The sequence below is a fragment of the Anomaloglossus baeobatrachus genome, chromosome 6 (genome assembly GCF_048569485.1).
Source record: "Anomaloglossus baeobatrachus isolate aAnoBae1 chromosome 6, aAnoBae1.hap1, whole genome shotgun sequence".
Taxonomy (NCBI): Eukaryota; Metazoa; Chordata; class Amphibia; order Anura; family Aromobatidae; genus Anomaloglossus; species Anomaloglossus baeobatrachus.
Window position 1 is genome coordinate 131,763,067 of NC_134358.1, and position 17,428 is coordinate 131,780,494.

Here is a 17,428-nt window from a genome sequence, read left to right on the forward strand (position 1 = left end):
GGTAGCCGCCACGGGAACCGTGGCCGTGGACTGTGCAGTAGTAACCTGAGATGCCAGGGACGTGGCAGTTGCTTGCAGCGTGTTCAGGCGGGTATCCACCGAGGATATGAAGGCCAGCATGCGGGACTGGGTCTCGCGCTGTCGTACGAGTTCTTGCTGCAAGGTGCCCAGCTGGGTCGCTAGTGCTTCGGCGGGATCCATGGCCTGTTCTTACTGTTAGGGCCAGGTGGACGGGCAGACCCAGGAGGTGGATCCACTGGGCTGAACACCTCACCGAAGGCAAGGTGCCCGGTAGCCGGAGCACTACGGGTAGCAGGACAGTCCGTTCAGAGGAGTGTAGTGTAGAAGTCCCTGGGACCACGGAGTCACTGTAGGTAGTCCGGGTGACAGAGCTCAGGTTCGGAGGCCGAGATGACATCAGGCAGAGTCCGGAACCGACGGAGCGAGAAGACGGGTCACCACAGGGATCGGAGATGGTATGAACTGACGGGATGGCAGACCGTCACCGTTCGGGGTTCGGGTATCGTCAGGACCGGTTGGCGAGGCAGGAGCGGCTCTAGGAGAGAGATAGGTAAGTATACCACAAGACACAAGGAGACCTGACTCCTAGCTTAGCAAAACACGAAGAACAGTCCCCGCCCACTTGAAAAGGATCTCCCTATATACCCTGTACCTGATTCTTCAATATCCTGTTGGAGGACACTGGCCCTTTAAGAGAGGGTCAATGACCGCGCGCGCGCCCTAATGCGCATGCGCGAGGCCCGGGTGCCAGAAGCCAGAGCAGGGAGCGGTGAACAGGAGGCAGGAGAGCCGGGCTGGAGCAGAGTTGCCGACGGGCGCCGGGAGCGGGGACCGGGCTGCCTGGGGACCGCAGGTGATGGGGCATGGAGGCTGTGGAGCGGGGGATGCCTGGCAGAGGAGCCGGGGAGCGAGGCAGGGGAGCTGGGGAGCGTGGCAGGGGAGCCGGGGAGCGTGGCAGGGGAGCCTGAGAGCGTGACAGGGGAGCCAGGGAGCGTGACAACTGGCAGAAAGCTGTGCTTTAAATAGGGAGGAGACAGCAGCACGTGGCAACCTGAGCTCTTAGGTGTTACTCACAAGTCTGCAGGAATTAACTCCTGCAGACCTGAAGACCAGAGAACCTGAACCAGGTGATACCTGGCCCTGGCTGAACAATCCAGAAGCCTCAGGTTGCTTGTCAGACTCTGTGGTGTGAACAGTGTCTGACAACGCCGTGCCAGCAGGTGTGTGCAGAGCCGAACATCGCATGACAGATTGTGAGCCACAATGCGGTCAGTGATGATGTCTGTACAGCGCTGTAGAATATGATGGTGCTATATAAGTGAGGAAAATACTATAACAAGGACAGTTCATCAGCTCTTTGCGAATCCTAAATTCTTTGTATTGTGCTGGCTCTGTATGTCTGTTATTCAGGCAATACAATGTTATTTGGGTGTAGGAACCAAACTGATCTGATATTGATGATATGTCATCAGTATAAAAAAAAACAGACAACCCTTGCAATACAAAAAAAGAATAATAACCTTAGTTTAAGTTGTCTACACTACATTCCATTTAGTGTGAAAGGCAAAATATTAATTTTATTAAAATGCATTGTGCTTGGCTTTCTTTCATTGTTAGGTTCATTACAGAATTGCATGGTATGGAATAGTATGTCATTCTTCCACGTGTATCTTTTTATGGCCTGTCATATCGATTTTAAAACTTTACACGTTCTCATATTATGCATAGTCTTATCACATCAGATAACAGGCACAATTACTGTATGACCAGAGGCCACCAGATGCCATATTTAGTACTAACGTGATGTAACTATAGCATATTAACCATAATTCAAAGCCATCTAAACCGTTTCTTCCAAAATCAAAGCCACAATACAAATATCTGATGGCACGACTCCAGTGATCAGCTATTATTATTATTATAAGAAGTAACCGCAATACACATATGAAAGGGAGTTATCTTCTTTACTAGGATTATGTATTACTTATTCTTTAAAAATTGATTCCATCATATTCTATAGATATATACAATGAGTACACAGCAGGGTATTGAACATGGTTTACAATCTGCTTTTTGCACATATTCATAAATCTTATTATGGAAAATTATGTGGGAGGTAAAGGGAGCACTCAGTGGAAAGCAAGGGAACGATGTCGAGAACCTACAAACCCATTTAGTGGGGGCTCTATGAGCAAAAAATGCCAAAAGGTAGGCCTTATGATAAAACAGCAAATAACCTATATTAACCCTTTCATATCCACTGACAATCGAGTGCCGCCACTCCAATACTCCACGATTGTCTCTATTGACTTGTCTGTAGCAGTGACATCAGTAATTGGATTCTGTGGACAGACATGCAGCTGAAACGACAGCCAAGTAATATTGGAGGGAGTTACTGTGTAATGAGTGAAATGGGTTATAATGGGCAAAAATAGGTCATCTTGTTATTTTATTATAATGTCCACTTTTTGCCAATATTTTTAGCTTGACAAAGTCAACCATATTCACACTAGGTAATTATGCTAACTAGAGATGAGTGAACCTAAGCGTCCGTTTTCGAACCGAACACCGAATTTAAAAATCACGGTTCAGGTTCGGGGTTTGGATGCTTTACGTGCGAAAAAAACTTGAGAGAGCACAGCTGTGCTCAGGTACACTCGGTGCTCAGCCCTGTGCGAGCCGCTTGCAGAGATTGAACGGCGTACACTGGGTGTAACAACAGCATGATCACATGTAGTGTACAGCAAAAAAAAGGTTGAAAAAGCAAGCATCCACACCGGCCGCCTACCATGATATCCACTGCCACTGCTGCAATTATCTACATTGGCAGCTTCTGCCACATCCATCCATCTATCCATCCCAACCGAGTCCATGATATCGGCTGCTGCTGTTTCTACAACCAGAGACTGTATTGTATCCATAAAAATGCTTGAAAAAGACCACGGTCAAAACGTTGCTGTGTTCAACCAATGGAATAAAGATGAACTGAATTGAACTTCACCCAGTGGGACATTGTCACTACTTATTTTTTATAATATGTTATATCAAGTGATCACTTGACTTGGACGTGCGTCCCTATGTCGCTGAATGTGTGGTGATCCCATAGGCGGCTTCATTTTTTGACCAGAGTACTGTGGATCTTTTTTGCTACATGTATTGTATCCATGGCACCGTTGATCCTCCAGGGTTTCCCTCTGTCGACTGTCTACCAGCATGTGTGCCTATTGCCACCTCTGGTGGCTTTAGTGAAGACTTGGCGGCAGATCCAGTATATTTCTCCAGGCCAGTGATTGGTAGCTTCAGTCCAGTAGTTCCACTATCCCCCTGCTCGCCCATTGAGCATCCCAAGCATAGTCTTCGACTTTTTGAAGTTGAGCTTTGATCAAATCTATATGAAATGTATTACTGTGCACTAATGAGTATGGTCATGTCATCCATATAGAGGGGACCACTTGGCCACTTGCTGCTCTGGAGCTGGAGTGATGAGCTCTTTGGTTCCTGATTTTGCTGTTTTGAGTCTGCCAATGTGGCACCCCTGACCCGGTCAGGCACCACTGAGTACTGCACCCATGCTGGTACAGTACTTCCAGGTAATCCTAAAGGCCAGAATGAGGTGTGTATGCACAGACACATAGCAACCAGGTCTCCCACACCTTTAGAGGGGACCCTTGGGTAGTCTCCAAAGAGGGCTAGTTTTCAAATCTCATCAACAGGTGTAGTGGAGGGGCTGGGGGCTAAAGTGCAGAGGCTGTAAGGAAAGAGAGGAGGGCCAGTCTGGTAGTGGAGCATGGTGGTAGCTAGGAGACGCAGACACGCGCGCTGCCACTAGTCAGACCCTGCGCAGTGTAGTTACAGTTAGTGGGGGAGAACGGTCATCGAGTGAGGGCGCTGAAAAGGTGCTCCTGGTGACTAGGCATGTACGGGATAAAGGTCCCAATAGCAGACTCCAGTTTAACTATCTGCTAAACCTGCCGATGAGGGGAACTACAAGTACCTATTATAAGATAGCAACCTTTCTCTTTTTGCAGAAATTTTTTTTTTAATTTAACTTTTAATGGATCCTCTAAAATTGTGGTCAGTACTCACAAATAAAAAGACAAACAACCAACACATAAAAGGTTTGGCCCCTCCTGTCTATTCAAAGGATATGTGCAAACCACATTTATAGGTGCCACTTACATTAAAGTCCACCGCTAATAAATAATCAGATTTGTCTCACCAAATTTCATAGGTGCCACTTTTTCGGTCATTGGGGTCCAAAAACTCTCAAAATGGAACCCCTTAAAGAACCAGGTGTACCCCCCTACGCGTTTCGTTCAGGAAAACTCTTCAGGGGAGTCATAAATGCGGCAAATCCTTTTCAGGTCTCATAAAACATGAACCTGTTATTTGCATCATATGCAATTAGCATAGACTCATTACAGAGTCAAAATGCGGCATATCCAATTCAGGTCCCACAAAATATGGACCTATCACCTAAATAACATGCACGTGGCAGGAGCGGCCGTGCTTCTCGAGTGGCACCTATGAAATTTGGTGAGACAAATCCGATTATTTATTAGCAGTGGAGTTTAATGTAAGTGGCACCTATCAATGTGGTGAGATAAGTCCTATTACTATAGCGGTGGAAGTCCAACTATAGTTTTGGTTTGCACATATCCTTTGAATAGACAGGAGGGGCCAAACCTTTTATGTGTTGGTTGTTTGTCTTTTTATTTGTGAGTACTGACCATAATTTTAGAGGATCCATTAAAAGTTAAATTTAAAAAAAAACCAATTCTGCAAAAAGAGAAAGGTTGCTATCTTATAATTTGATATTTGAAATTTACCCAGTGGCTATTATGTATTTGAACTACAAGTACCTCACCAACCTACAGAGTCCAAGCCTCAACAGCAACGCAGAGACCCATAAGGAGATAGAGCCTGAAGCCATCTCACCTGGTCCACGCTGCCGGCAAACGGGCCAAACACAGGGGAGAAAAGGCAGTTGCGACTCACTGGATAGACCCCTCGGTACTTCAAGTCAGGGGTTATCGGAAAACAGAAGTGCTAGGAAGGCAAGCTAAGTGTCACGCTCAGACTGGCTTGAAGAATACCTGGTTTCACCTGGTTTATTGAAGCATCGCCTGGGTCAGCTCACAGAAACATCTAGAAGTGAGTAAAAAGCAGTTGAAAGACTTTTGGACTGAGCCTGAGTTATTCCTGACCCGCTATCCTACCTACCCGAGCCCCTGGGGCCAGCCTCACTCACGGGAGGCCACACCATCCGACTGCAGACCCCATCAGCCCCAGACGCTCGTTAAACCTGCAGTGGCGGTCACCCATATCCCTGACCGCAAGCCATGAGTGGCATCACGATAATAAAAACTAACATACCTGTTGCCATATACAGAAGAAGACCCGGTGGCGTCCCAGAAGCTGGATCGGTATTCCTTGGGCGACACACCAATAGCTCTTGATAACCTTTTCTGACTTTAGAGAGGAGAGAGACAGGTTTAATCTTCCAGCTTTTTGCTGAAAATATCAAAGTATATCATGTTAAGATAAAAGTGGAACATTTCCCCAGTTTGATCCTTTCAAGGACCCAGCATGTGTAAGGCTGGTGTCACACATAACGACGACGACAACGACGTCGCTGCTACGTCACCATTTTCTGTGACGTTGCAGCGACGTCCCGTCGCTGTCGCTGTGTGTGACATCCAGCAACGACCTGGCCCCTGCTGTGAGGTCGCCGGTCGTTGCTGAATGTCCAGCTTCATTTTTTGGTCGTCACTCTCCCGCTGTGACACACACATCGCTGTGTGTGACAGCGAGAGAGCGACGAAATGAAGCGATCAGGAGCCGGCACTGGCAGCTGCGGTAAGCTGTAACCAGCGTAAACATCGGGTAACCAAGGGAAGACCTTTCCCTGGTTACCCGATGTTTACGCTGGTTACCAGCCTCCGCTCTTGCTGCCAGTGCCGGCTCCTGCACTGTGACATGTGGCTGCAGTATGCATCGGGTAATTAACCCGATGCATACTGTAGCAAGGAGAGCAAGGAGCCAGCGCTAAGCAGTGCGCGCGGCTCCCTGCTCTCTGCACTGTGACATGTAGCTGCAGCACACATCGGGTTAATTAACCCGATGTGTGCTGCAGGAGAGCAAGGAGCCAGCGCTAAGCGCGGCTCCCTGCTCTCTGAACTGTGACATGTAGCTGCAGCACACATCGGGTTAATTAACCCGATGTGTGCTGCAGGAGAGCAAGGAGCCAGCGCTAAGCGCGGCTCCCTGCTCTCTGAACATGTAGCACAGCGACCTTATGATCGCTGCTTCTGCTGTGTTTGACAGCTAAGCAGCGATCATAACAGCGACTTACAAGGTCGCTGTTACGTCACCGAAAATGGTGACGTAACAGCGACGTCGTTGTCGCTGTCGTTTAGTGTGACACCAGCTTTAGAGACACAATCAGATGCCTTTGTTTAATCATGCCTGACCATGCCATGGACAGATAATAATTATGAGGGCAAGGCTGTCTGTATGTGGCAGTGAGGAGTACCATAGACATCATCTGTGGTGGATAATCTCATGGTGGATAATCTGTGTGATGGCAGCCTTGATTGAGCTGCATTTCACATGAGTTGAGCATGTGCAGAGTTGGTTCCTCTGTGAATTGAACATTTTCTGCTGCCTTGTACAATACACAATATTAGGGAGAGATTTTAATATTAAAGCAGTAAGACCACCAGCGATCCGACACATCTCACCAATCCATTGTACTGTAGATTTCCATGCAGTGTGCTGAACTGTCTGATATTCTTTTGGATATTACTTTGATATATACCACCCACCTAAACATTATTACCCTTCATGGCAAGTGTATTCTCATAATGTTTATTCAGCAGAGAATGAACCTGGCCACCATATCAAAATTATTCATAAATGGCTTAAAGGACATAAAATAATCTAGGTGTTTCTTCAATTTCCAAGTATAAATATATGTGCATACATACACTTAGAAGAAGACTCCCTATAGACATGCATGTTTTTGAATTTGCTCTACAGTAACCGCTGGACTTGAACTATAGTCAGTATCTCATATTGTTGCATGAGAGTTTGAGCACACACCCCAGTGACCTTCAAATTATCTACTATTACAACTCTTTGCTTACACTGGAAACTCATCACATACCTATGGACTACGGTCAAGGCCATTTCTGCAATGGTCTAGGTTGATTTTTTTTTTTCTTTTAATTTTTACAGATACCTGTGAGAGCTCCAAAAGCAAGCCACCTATTGGTGGAGAGGTTAATTAGTACCTTTTTTTCATGGCTACTAGAGTTCAATAGTCAACAGCCCCCATTAGTTTTTGGTATATATAGGCGGCGTTCACCATGCTGGAGCTGCAGTGCTCTTGGCTTTTAGCTACAAGTGTGCTCCACATTCCTGCCCCATCAAGGCTATACCCGAAAAGATGCTGACCATCTCACTGATATGGGGATTAGTGGTGGCTTTGTGCTGTTTCTTCTGGCTTATCGTTGGCATTAGAAGACGGTAAGAAACAAAAATGATTTATTTTTTTATTATTATTCTTATTATATAAATTTATAACATTATATCAATATTTATTTATTATATCATTATAATTATCATTATTATTATTATTTGTATAGTTTTATTATTTATTTATTTTACTTTATCTACAGTAGTGATGGCTTGCTTTTTACTAGATGCATAGATAGGAAATGCTAATACTTCCATTTCTGTGTTTTATGATGCATTAAATTAATTTATTTTTGTTATTTATAATAACTAAATAATAAATAAAACTAAAAAAAGAAAAAAAAAAGGTAAGTAACGTGCCAATAGCAGTGTGTCCACCTTTATCAAATATTTGACTTCGGCTTTTTAGTTGACTCTGTAATGGTCAGTACAACATGTATTTGGCAAAAGAAAAAGCAAGTTAAGTAAATAATGGCTATGTACAGTATAAACATTCAATGTGATTATATAGGTCACTGAGCTAATATATACATGTGCATATATCTTTCTATCATTGTAGGCAACCAGGAGAGCCACCTCTGGAAAATGGCTTGATTCCATACCTCGGATGTGCCCTGCAGTTTGGTGCCAACCCTCTAGAGTTTCTCAGATCAAGGCAGAAAAAATACGGAGATGTCTTCACCTGCAAAATTGCTGGAACATTTGTCCATTTTGTGACTGACCCATTTTCCTTTAACGCTGTAATGCGTCATGGTCGACACTTCGATTGGCAGAAATTCCACTATGCAACATCTGCCAAGGTAAAGTACGAGATAATGACTTATTTTACAATACTCTATTAGCAGATAACCATTTCAATGTTATCTTAAGAAACCACGTAGTTATATTGTAACATTTCACAGATCGTAAATACCCGCCTATCATTCACTTGTGAAAATGACAATTATTTATTGGAAATAAATAAATATTTGATAATTTAATAAATATACTTCAGCCATAAGAACCCTGTCACTGCAAATCTAGATAATATTCTCTGCATTTGGAAATATTTCAGTATTTCATTATATTTGTAAGGTAATCTTCTGGGAATTATGGACATAGTTTTGCAGTGGGCATTGTCGATACCATCATTAGGGTATATAGTCTCAGCTGATTGTTCTTTAAAGCACCATTCCAGCATTTTTGTTTTTTTTCAATGCTGGAGTTGCGCTTTAAATGTAAGTCCCCTGTCCCCGTTCTAAAGCCCACTTTACACGTTGCAATTAGTTGTACAATCGCATTTGCGATGTGACACGCCCAGGTTGCATACGGGATCTATGAGATTTCACGTTGGTCGTTCATTTGCTGTCACACGAGCGTTAGTAGTCTATGTTAAATTGGTCAATTTTGTGTGCGCTCCTTTAGATCATGTGTTCTGTGACGTATGCATTGAGCACCTTTTTTTTTTTTTATTTATTGACTTGCCAAGCGTGTGTAATGTGTAGGGATGCGTTTTTACTATGTCATCTGCCATTCAGCTCTGCTACATGGCCGCTGACAGCAGACACAGACAGCCATGTAGCAGAGCTGAATGGCAGATGACAGCAGACACAGACAGCCATGTAGCAGAGCTGAATGGCAGATGACAGCAGACACAGACAGCCATGTAGCAGAGCTGAATGGCAGATGACAGCAGACACAGACAGAGCCGCACTGTCAGAATGAACTCGGGTGAACTTAACCCGACTTCATTGTCATGCTGCGGCTCTGTCTGTGTCGCGCCCTGATTAGCGGTCACCAGTGAAGACTCACCGGTGACCGCTAATCTCCTGAGTAACTGAAGTTAGCAGCCCTCTCTCATATACTCACCGATCCCCGATCCCCGGCGCTGCACGGCGTTCACACTGCTCCGGCGGCTTTTACTGTTTTGAAAAAGCCGGCCGCCCATTAAACAATTTCGTATTCCCTGCTTTCCCCGCCCACCAGCGCCTATGATTGGTTACAGTGAGACACGCCCCCACTCTGAGTGACAGGTGTCACACTGCACCCAATCACAGCAGCCGGTGGGCGTGTCTATACTGTGTAGTGAAATAAATAATTAAATAATTTAAAAAAACGGCGTGCGGTTCCCCCCATTTTTAAAACCAGCCAGATAAAGCCATACGGCTGAAGGCTGGTATTCTCAGGATGGGGAGCTCCACGTTATGGGGAGCCCCCCACCCTAACAATATCAGCCAACAGCCGCCCAGAATTGCCGCATACATTAGATGCGACAGTTCTGGGACTGTACCCGGCTCTTCCCGATTTACCCTGGTGCGTTGGCAAATCGGGGTAATAAGGAGTTATTGGCAGCCCATAGCTGCCAATAAGTCCTAGATTAATCATGTCAGGCGTCTATGAGACACCTTCCATGATTAATCTGTAAGTTACAGTAAATAAACACACACACCAGAAAAAAATCCTTTATTAGAAATAAAAACACACACATATACCCTGGTTCACCACTTTAATCAGCCCCAAAAAGCCCTCCTTGTCCGGCGTAATCCAGGATGATCCAGCGTCGCATCCAGCGCTGCTGCATGGAGGTGACCGGAGCTGCAGCACACACAGCCGCTCCGGTCACCTCCACACAGCAAATGAACACAGCCGCGCGATCAGCTGCTGTCACTAAGGTTACCCGCGGCCACCGCTGCATCCACCGGTGGCCGCGGGTAACCTCAGTGACAGCAGCTGATCGCACGGCTGTCTTCATTACCTGCGTGGAGGTGACCGGAGCGGCTGTGTCTGCTGCGGCTCCGGTCACCTCCATGCAGCAGCGCTGGATGCGACGCTGGACCATCCTGGAGTACGCCGGACAAGGAGGGCTTTTTGGGGCTGATTAAAGTGGTGAACCAGGGTATATGTGTGTGTTTTTATTTCTAATAAAGGATTTTTTCTGGTGTGTGTGTTTATTTACTGTAACTTACAGATTAATCATGGAGGGTGTCTCATAGACGCCTGACATGATTAATCTAGGACTTATTGGCAGCTATGGGCTGCCAATAACTCCTTATTACCCCGATTTGCCAACGCACCAGGGCAAATCGGGAAGAGCCGGGTACAGTCCCAGAACTGTCGCATCTAATGTATGCGGCAATTCTGGGCGGCTGTTGGCTGATATTGTTAGGGTGGGGGGCTCCCCATAACGTGGAGCTCCCCATCCTGAGAATACCAGCCTTCAGCCGTATGGCTTTATCTGGCTGGTTTTAAAAATGGGGGGAACCGCACGCCGTTTTTTTTAATTATTTAATTATTTATTTCACTACACAGTATAGACACGCCCACCGGCTGCTGTGATTGGGTGCAGTGTGACACCTGTCACTCAGAGTGGGGGCGTGTCTCACTGTAACCAATCATAGGCGCCGGTGGGCGGGGAAAGCAGGGAATAGGAGATTGTTTAATGGGCGGCCGGCTTTTTCAAAACAGTAAAAGCCGCCGGAGCAGTGTGAATGCCGTGCAGCGCCAGGGATCGGGGATCGGTGAGTATATGAGAGAGGGGGATAGACTGACATGGACAGAGAGTGAGGGACAGAGATAGTGACCGACTGACAGAGATTAGTGCATGACAGACATTGTGAGGCGCTTCAGAACGCAGCTTTTCAGCTGCGCTCTGAAGCAGACCTTTTTTACGCTGCGGTGCAGAGCGCACACCTGCGCACATAGCATCAGACAACAAAATCGTATGAGGGATGCCACACGTTACAATTCACTAGGTTCTTGCAACAAAACGCTCAATTCTAGAGAATGATACGATGTGTTTGCGATCAACGGTTTTGCGTTCAATCCTGATCGCATGTAGCTGTCACACGCAGATACGTCACAAACGATGCCGGATGTGCGTCACTTACAACTTGACCCCAACGACGGATTGTGAGATATATTGAAGCGTATGTAGCGGGCTTTACACTCACCCTCCAGTGGCTTCTTGTTTTATTCAGCATCTCTCCGATCCTGTAGCACTATCTTGTGCCTATAATTTCTGACTGCCCTTAAGTGAGAAGTTACTTCAGAAACTCTTAATGCAAGTCTATGAGAGCCAGAATGAGGCTCTCAGACTTTTATTGAGTTGTGAGCTCCGACGTGCTCCATGATAACACTGGAGCTGCCGGTAGGTCATAAATCGCAGGAGACAGACCGGAGCAATGCTGAAAACAGATGAAGAAGCCAGAGTGGGTGACTATAAGATAGGGGGCAAGGGACTTAGATTTAAAACACCACTGTAGCAGAGAAATAAAAAATGCTGGAGTAGTGCTTTAAACATATATACATGATGCAGTATTGCTTTTTAGTATTTTTCCTTTTTATTTAATGTTGTCCTTATTGTATATTAATTAGAACAGCTTCTGAGTAGTTTTGCTTTGTCTCTCTAGTCACTTTAATTGTATATTAATTAGAATAAACTGTGTTCTTTGCCAGGCTTTTGGTCACAGCAGCATGAATCCCGTTCATGGTAGAACCACCGAAAATATACACGAGACCTTTAATAAGACAATGCAGGGAGACGCGCTGGATGCCATTATAAGTGCTATGATGGAGAATCTTCAACACACGATGATGCAATCTATTGCATCCAAAGCAAATGAATGGAAAAACGACGGTCTCTACGCCTTCTGCTACCGAGTGATGTTTGAGTCCAGTTACTTGACTCTTTTTGGCAAAGAGTTAAATGCTAAGAATGACCAAAGTTTAGCTAGACAGGAAGCACAGAGAGCACTCATACTCAACGCCATTGAAAACTTCAAAGAATTTGACAAGATCTTCCCTGCCCTAGTAGCCGGTCTCCCCATTCATGTCTTCAAATCAGCTCATAATGCCAGGGAGAAACTAGCAAATGGTTTGCTCCATGAAAAACTTAGGGAAAGAATCAACCTTTCAGACATTGTCACCCTTAGGATGTATTTGAATGACACAGTTTCCACTCTAAATGATGCAGATAAGGCAAAGACCCACTTGGCACTCCTCTGGGCATCTCTAGCCAACACCCTTCCGGCAGCTTTCTGGTGTGTCTTTTACCTCCTCAGGTAAGACTGATCACTGCATCCCCTCTATAATCACTGCTTCCCCCCCTATAATCACTGCACCTCCCTATAATCACTGCTTCCCCCTATAATCACTGCTTCCCCTATAATCTCTGTTGCCATCCGACATTCACTACATCCCTCCTATATCACTGATTCCCCTCTATAATCACTGCTTTCCCCCCTATAATCACTGCACCTCCCTATAATCACTGCTTCCCCATATAATCACTGCTTCCATCCTACAATCACTGCATCCCCCTATATCACTGCTTACCCTCTATAATCACTGCATCCCCCAATAGCACTGCATCCCCCTATAATCACTGCTTTCCCCCTATAATCACTGCACCTCCCTATAATCACTGCTTCCCCACATAATCTCTGCTTCCATCCTACAATCACTGCATCCCCCCTATATCACTGCTTCCCCTCTATAATCACTGCATCACCCTATAATCACTGCATCCCCCTATAATCACTGATTACCCCCTATAATCACTGCATCCCCCTATAATCACTGATTCCCCTCTATAATTACTGCATCCCCCCATAATCACTGCATCCCTCTATAATCACTGCTTCCCCCCCCATAATCACTGCATCCCCCTATAATCACTGCTTCCCCTCTATAATCACTTCATCCCCCTCTATAATCACTGCATCACTCTATAGTCACCGCTTCCCCTCTATAATCACTGCATCCCCCCTTTAATCACTGCCTCCCCATAGCTTGCCTAGTACCATCCAAGTGTTATATAATTTCAATAGAAAAATAACATTTTATTATGAATTAACAGATGTCCAAAAGCAATGAAGGCAGCCACTGAGGAAATCAGCCAGGTTTTGGAAAAAGCTTCTCAGAAAGTGACCTTTGATGACAAGCACATTTGTCTGAATCGCCATCAGCTGGATGATATGCCTGTTTTAGGTAAGTTTTACATTGGTGATAGGTTATCTATTCTTTGCCAAGCCTGGTACTCAAACAATCACTAAATTACGGTATATTTTTTCTTGTCATTTGTTATATAGACAGCATAATCAAGGAATCAATGAGGCTATCCAGCGCATCTCTCAATGTCAGAGTGGCCAAGGAGAATTTTGCGCTACAACTGGAAGAAAAAGGGACATATTCCATCCGTAAAGATGATATTGTAGCCTTCTACCCCCAGATTGTTCACCTAGACCCTGAAGTTTATGAGGACCCTTTTGTGAGTATTACACTGTGTATTTCCAAACCATTATGTGGGTACAATAACATATAACCTTCCATTTATTACTGGATAGCTACAGAAAGGGTGGCCATATTGGCCATTACAGGAAGAAGTTAAGGTCCCATACACATTATATAAAACTCAGCCAAATTATTCGCATCTGTCTAATGTGTATGGGACCTACAACCCTCCCTATACAGATAATTAGAGACGACCGGATCCGTAGCAGTCCGGTTCGGAGTGTTCATTCGGAATTTTGACAAAGTTTGGTTTGGGACCCGGACTTGGCTTGAACCCCAATGAAAGTCACTGTTTGGGTAGTTCTGGTCTCCGCCCACATGCAGCCAGCCACAAACATATCAATTCCGGGGGAGGATGGCCAAGGTTTTTCCATTTTTTTGGGGGAACTATACACTACATCCGATCACTAATGTTGTTGTTACCCCCCAGTGTGAGACATTCAAACACTGCAAGTGGCTCGCACTGGGCTGAGTACCCAGTGTACCTGAGCACAGGCATGTTCGCGTAAGTGGTTTGCATACGTAAAGCACCTGAACTCCGAATCCAAACTCTGGTTTTTTTTTTTGTAAAATCTGTGCTTGGTATGAACACTGAACCTCGTGTTCACTCATTTCTACAGATTTTTTTAACCCAATGCTTTCGTTATGCAGGCAGATAAGCTGCTGCCAGATGAGTCTGGCATCGGTGTATTGTGCTCTTTTTGTTGGAAACCCATAAACACTCGGCTGAGCCAAATATTTCTGTGTATGGGCGAATCGGGAGACATAGCTGGATGAATGAGCGTTGTTGTTTATGAATATTAGATCTGTCCTTATGTTCCTATATCTTCACTTTTCAGACATTCAAATATGATCGGTACCTGGACGAGCACGGCAAAGAAAAGACAGATTTTTACCTTAAGGGAAAGAAATTGAAATATTACTATTTGCCCTTCGGATCCGGGAAAACCAAGTGTCCTGGCCGTCAGTTTGCAGTGCATGAGATCAAACAATTGGTGACCCTGCTGATTTCTTACTTCGAGATGGACCTTGTAGATAGAAATGTAAAGTGCCCACCCCTGGATCAGTCTCGCGCAGGCCTTGGCATCTTACAGCCGACTCATGATGTTGATTTCAAATACAAGTTAAAAGCCCATTAAATAAATCGGCCTAATTAGTACTCACTATTATTTGACGTAATGTAAAATTGTATATTCATCATAAAATACAGGTTGAGTTAAAGTGGAGTATAAGAAGCAGTCACTAAAGGGCTGGATAACCATCTCATAACCATCATGGAGTCATGAGAGCATTGAATACTTCCATGGGGTCCATCATTTTTATTTAGTGCTGCAGACTACGCCATACTTGCCGTAAAATTTTAATACCTGATGGAATGGAGAAGGCAGTAATATGAACAGAGCCTTATGGAGTTGTATATTTTGTAGTTATCTTTTTAAATTGTGTACTGTGAGACATGATTCAGTGTTCTATCTATAAGTATTTATAGTGTTTTAACTATAAATCCCATTGTATATAATATTTGTTGATTACATATATCAGAAATAATGGTCTACAAGGAGTTCAATGAATAAAGGAATTAATCTGTGGCGTTATACTCTGTATTCTGCATTTCAATGTCTATTACACAACCGAGGTCTGTATAATAAAGTGCTGACATTTGCATAGAAAATATTCCTGTTATATACAAAATTTGGACTTATTTCTGTTCTGTAATTACTTGTAAATAAACTAATTTTTGTTTTTAATACATTAATTTCTTTATTGGAATCATTGTAGGATAGTTTTGCTCTGGAACAGATTATTTGACAACAGTTCATAAAGGAAAAGCATAGTGCAGCATAGCAGTAGCATCCAGGTTCCTTAAAGGGGATGTCCACTACTAAGACAACCCCTTCTGATTCCACATATTGCCCCCAGGTAAAATAATAAAGCATACCTCCAATACTGGCGTCCTTCCAATGGTGCCGTGGCTGCAGTGCTGGGGCTCTCATGGGATTGTGACGTCACATGAGCCTCATGTCCTATGAGTGCATTTGGAGACAGGAGCAATCAACAGGAAGTGAGTGCAGCCGCAGCCCTCACTTCCTGTTGATTAACTTGTTTTTTTGAAAGGCGGGGAAACAGAAGCCAGCACTGATTAGACAGCTCCTTTAAGGTATAAATGGTACAACGGCTTTTCCATTACAAATGGCACATTGTAGATGAAAGTCTCTGTATTTGGGATTTTGTGTTGGAGTTCAGGAGCTTTACAGGGTGTACCCATATTCATATGCTCTCACCTCTCCACAAGATGTGTCCTCACTTGTTGACTGCTGAGGTTCCCACCACTGGGATAACGACTCATCCTGAGAGTCTCTGAAATGTTCCATTAGAATATACTGATGGTGCCTATGTACTGACACAGCTCCATTCAAATAGGGCATTTCAGAACCCCAATCTCAAGATCAATGGGGGTCCTAACAGTGTGACATCTAGCAAAACGCAACTTGTGAAGATAGAAATACCTTTTAAAGGGGTTTTCTGGTTTGCAATATTGACTGCTTATGATTAGAAAGGACCATCAATATTAGACCAGCGACCCTCTAATTTTTAGCATGTCCATCAATAAGCTCTTTAAAGGGGCGGTGGTTCTTATGAGAGCAATATGCCAATTCAATGTCTACAAAGTGCACTCTGCTTGCACCTTGTCTACGGTAAAGGGTGCTTTACACGCTGCGACATCGCTAGTGATCTCGTTAGTGATGTGACGCCAGATAGCAGATAAGATTTGCCAAGCTTGCTCATGTGACCGCCACTTAAAACATGACCTATGAGCGATCTCGGCAAATCGTATGTGCGATCTGGTGTGTTACATCGCTAACGAGATCGCTAGTGATGTTGCAGCGTGTATAGCACCCTTAAAGCCCCAATGTGAATATTGAAGACACTGCAGAATTCACACCACGGCTGTGGACCACAAAATAACTGATCAGAGGGGGTGCCCAAAGTCGAACTCTGACCAATCTAACATTGATGACCAAACCTAATGCTGATCCACTAATATTCTGATCCCAGAAAACCCCTATAAATTACATTTGAAATCTGAATACAGTTACATTTTATGCAAATATTACTGCTCATAGGGACCTGCTGCATTCTCTCTTCTACAACCTATAGACTAAATAAAGAGTATCAGTCACAGCCTTTCCACCCTTCTCCATAGATCCAACTTACAATGTTTTTCACAAACACTGCCCGTTTATTTCATTAGACCCCATTGTAATGTATATATTATGCGCAAATTACCAAGTAAACAAAAAACTGTATATTTCCATGCATCCAGTGTCAAAAAGAGGTGCACCAAATGTCCATACTGATAAATGAAGAAGGAAACAACATTGGATTTATTTCATTCTACGTTCGAGAGCATGTGACAGTCTCTATATAGGATTTTTAAATAATATTAGTTGTGCCACAGAGTTCCCAAATAACGTTATACAGTATTATAATAGCAGTAAAATTATAACATAATATAGTCTCTAAAATATTGTGACATGTAATAATAACCATATCTACATTCATACAGTATATAGTAGAACCTGCCATATCTACATCCAAAAAGAGATGAGCAAACCTGAACTGTAAAATTTGGGGTTCGTACCAGACACTAGGTGTC

At 44.2% G+C, this 17,428-nt stretch overlaps 1 protein-coding gene across 1 annotated transcript; it reads left to right on the forward strand.

The window, feature by feature from the left end:
• Positions 1-7,385: 7,385 nt before the first annotated feature.
• Positions 7,386-15,522, forward strand: CYP7A1 (cytochrome P450 family 7 subfamily A member 1). The gene is made up of 6 exons (XM_075353251.1): positions 7,386-7,551; positions 8,060-8,300; positions 11,935-12,539; positions 13,337-13,467; positions 13,569-13,747; positions 14,610-15,522. Exons 1-6 carry the CDS (start codon positions 7,472-7,474, stop codon positions 14,907-14,909), a joined length of 1,536 nt encoding a protein of 511 aa, XP_075209366.1. The 5' UTR covers positions 7,386-7,471; the 3' UTR covers positions 14,910-15,522.
• The last annotated feature ends 1,906 nt before the right edge of the window (positions 15,523-17,428 follow it).

Bases quoted from the DNA above. Each gene is read 5' to 3' on its own strand.
- CYP7A1 (XM_075353251.1), top strand. From the start codon at position 7,472: ATGCTGACCATCTCACTGATATGGGGATTAGTGGTGGCTTTGTGCTGT. The intron at 7,552-8,059 runs GTAAGAAACAAA...CTATCATTGTAG, and splicing joins ATCGTTGGCATTAGAAGACG to GCAACCAGGAGAGCCACCTC. The intron at 8,301-11,934 runs GTAAAGTACGAG...GTTCTTTGCCAG, and splicing joins ACTATGCAACATCTGCCAAG to GCTTTTGGTCACAGCAGCAT.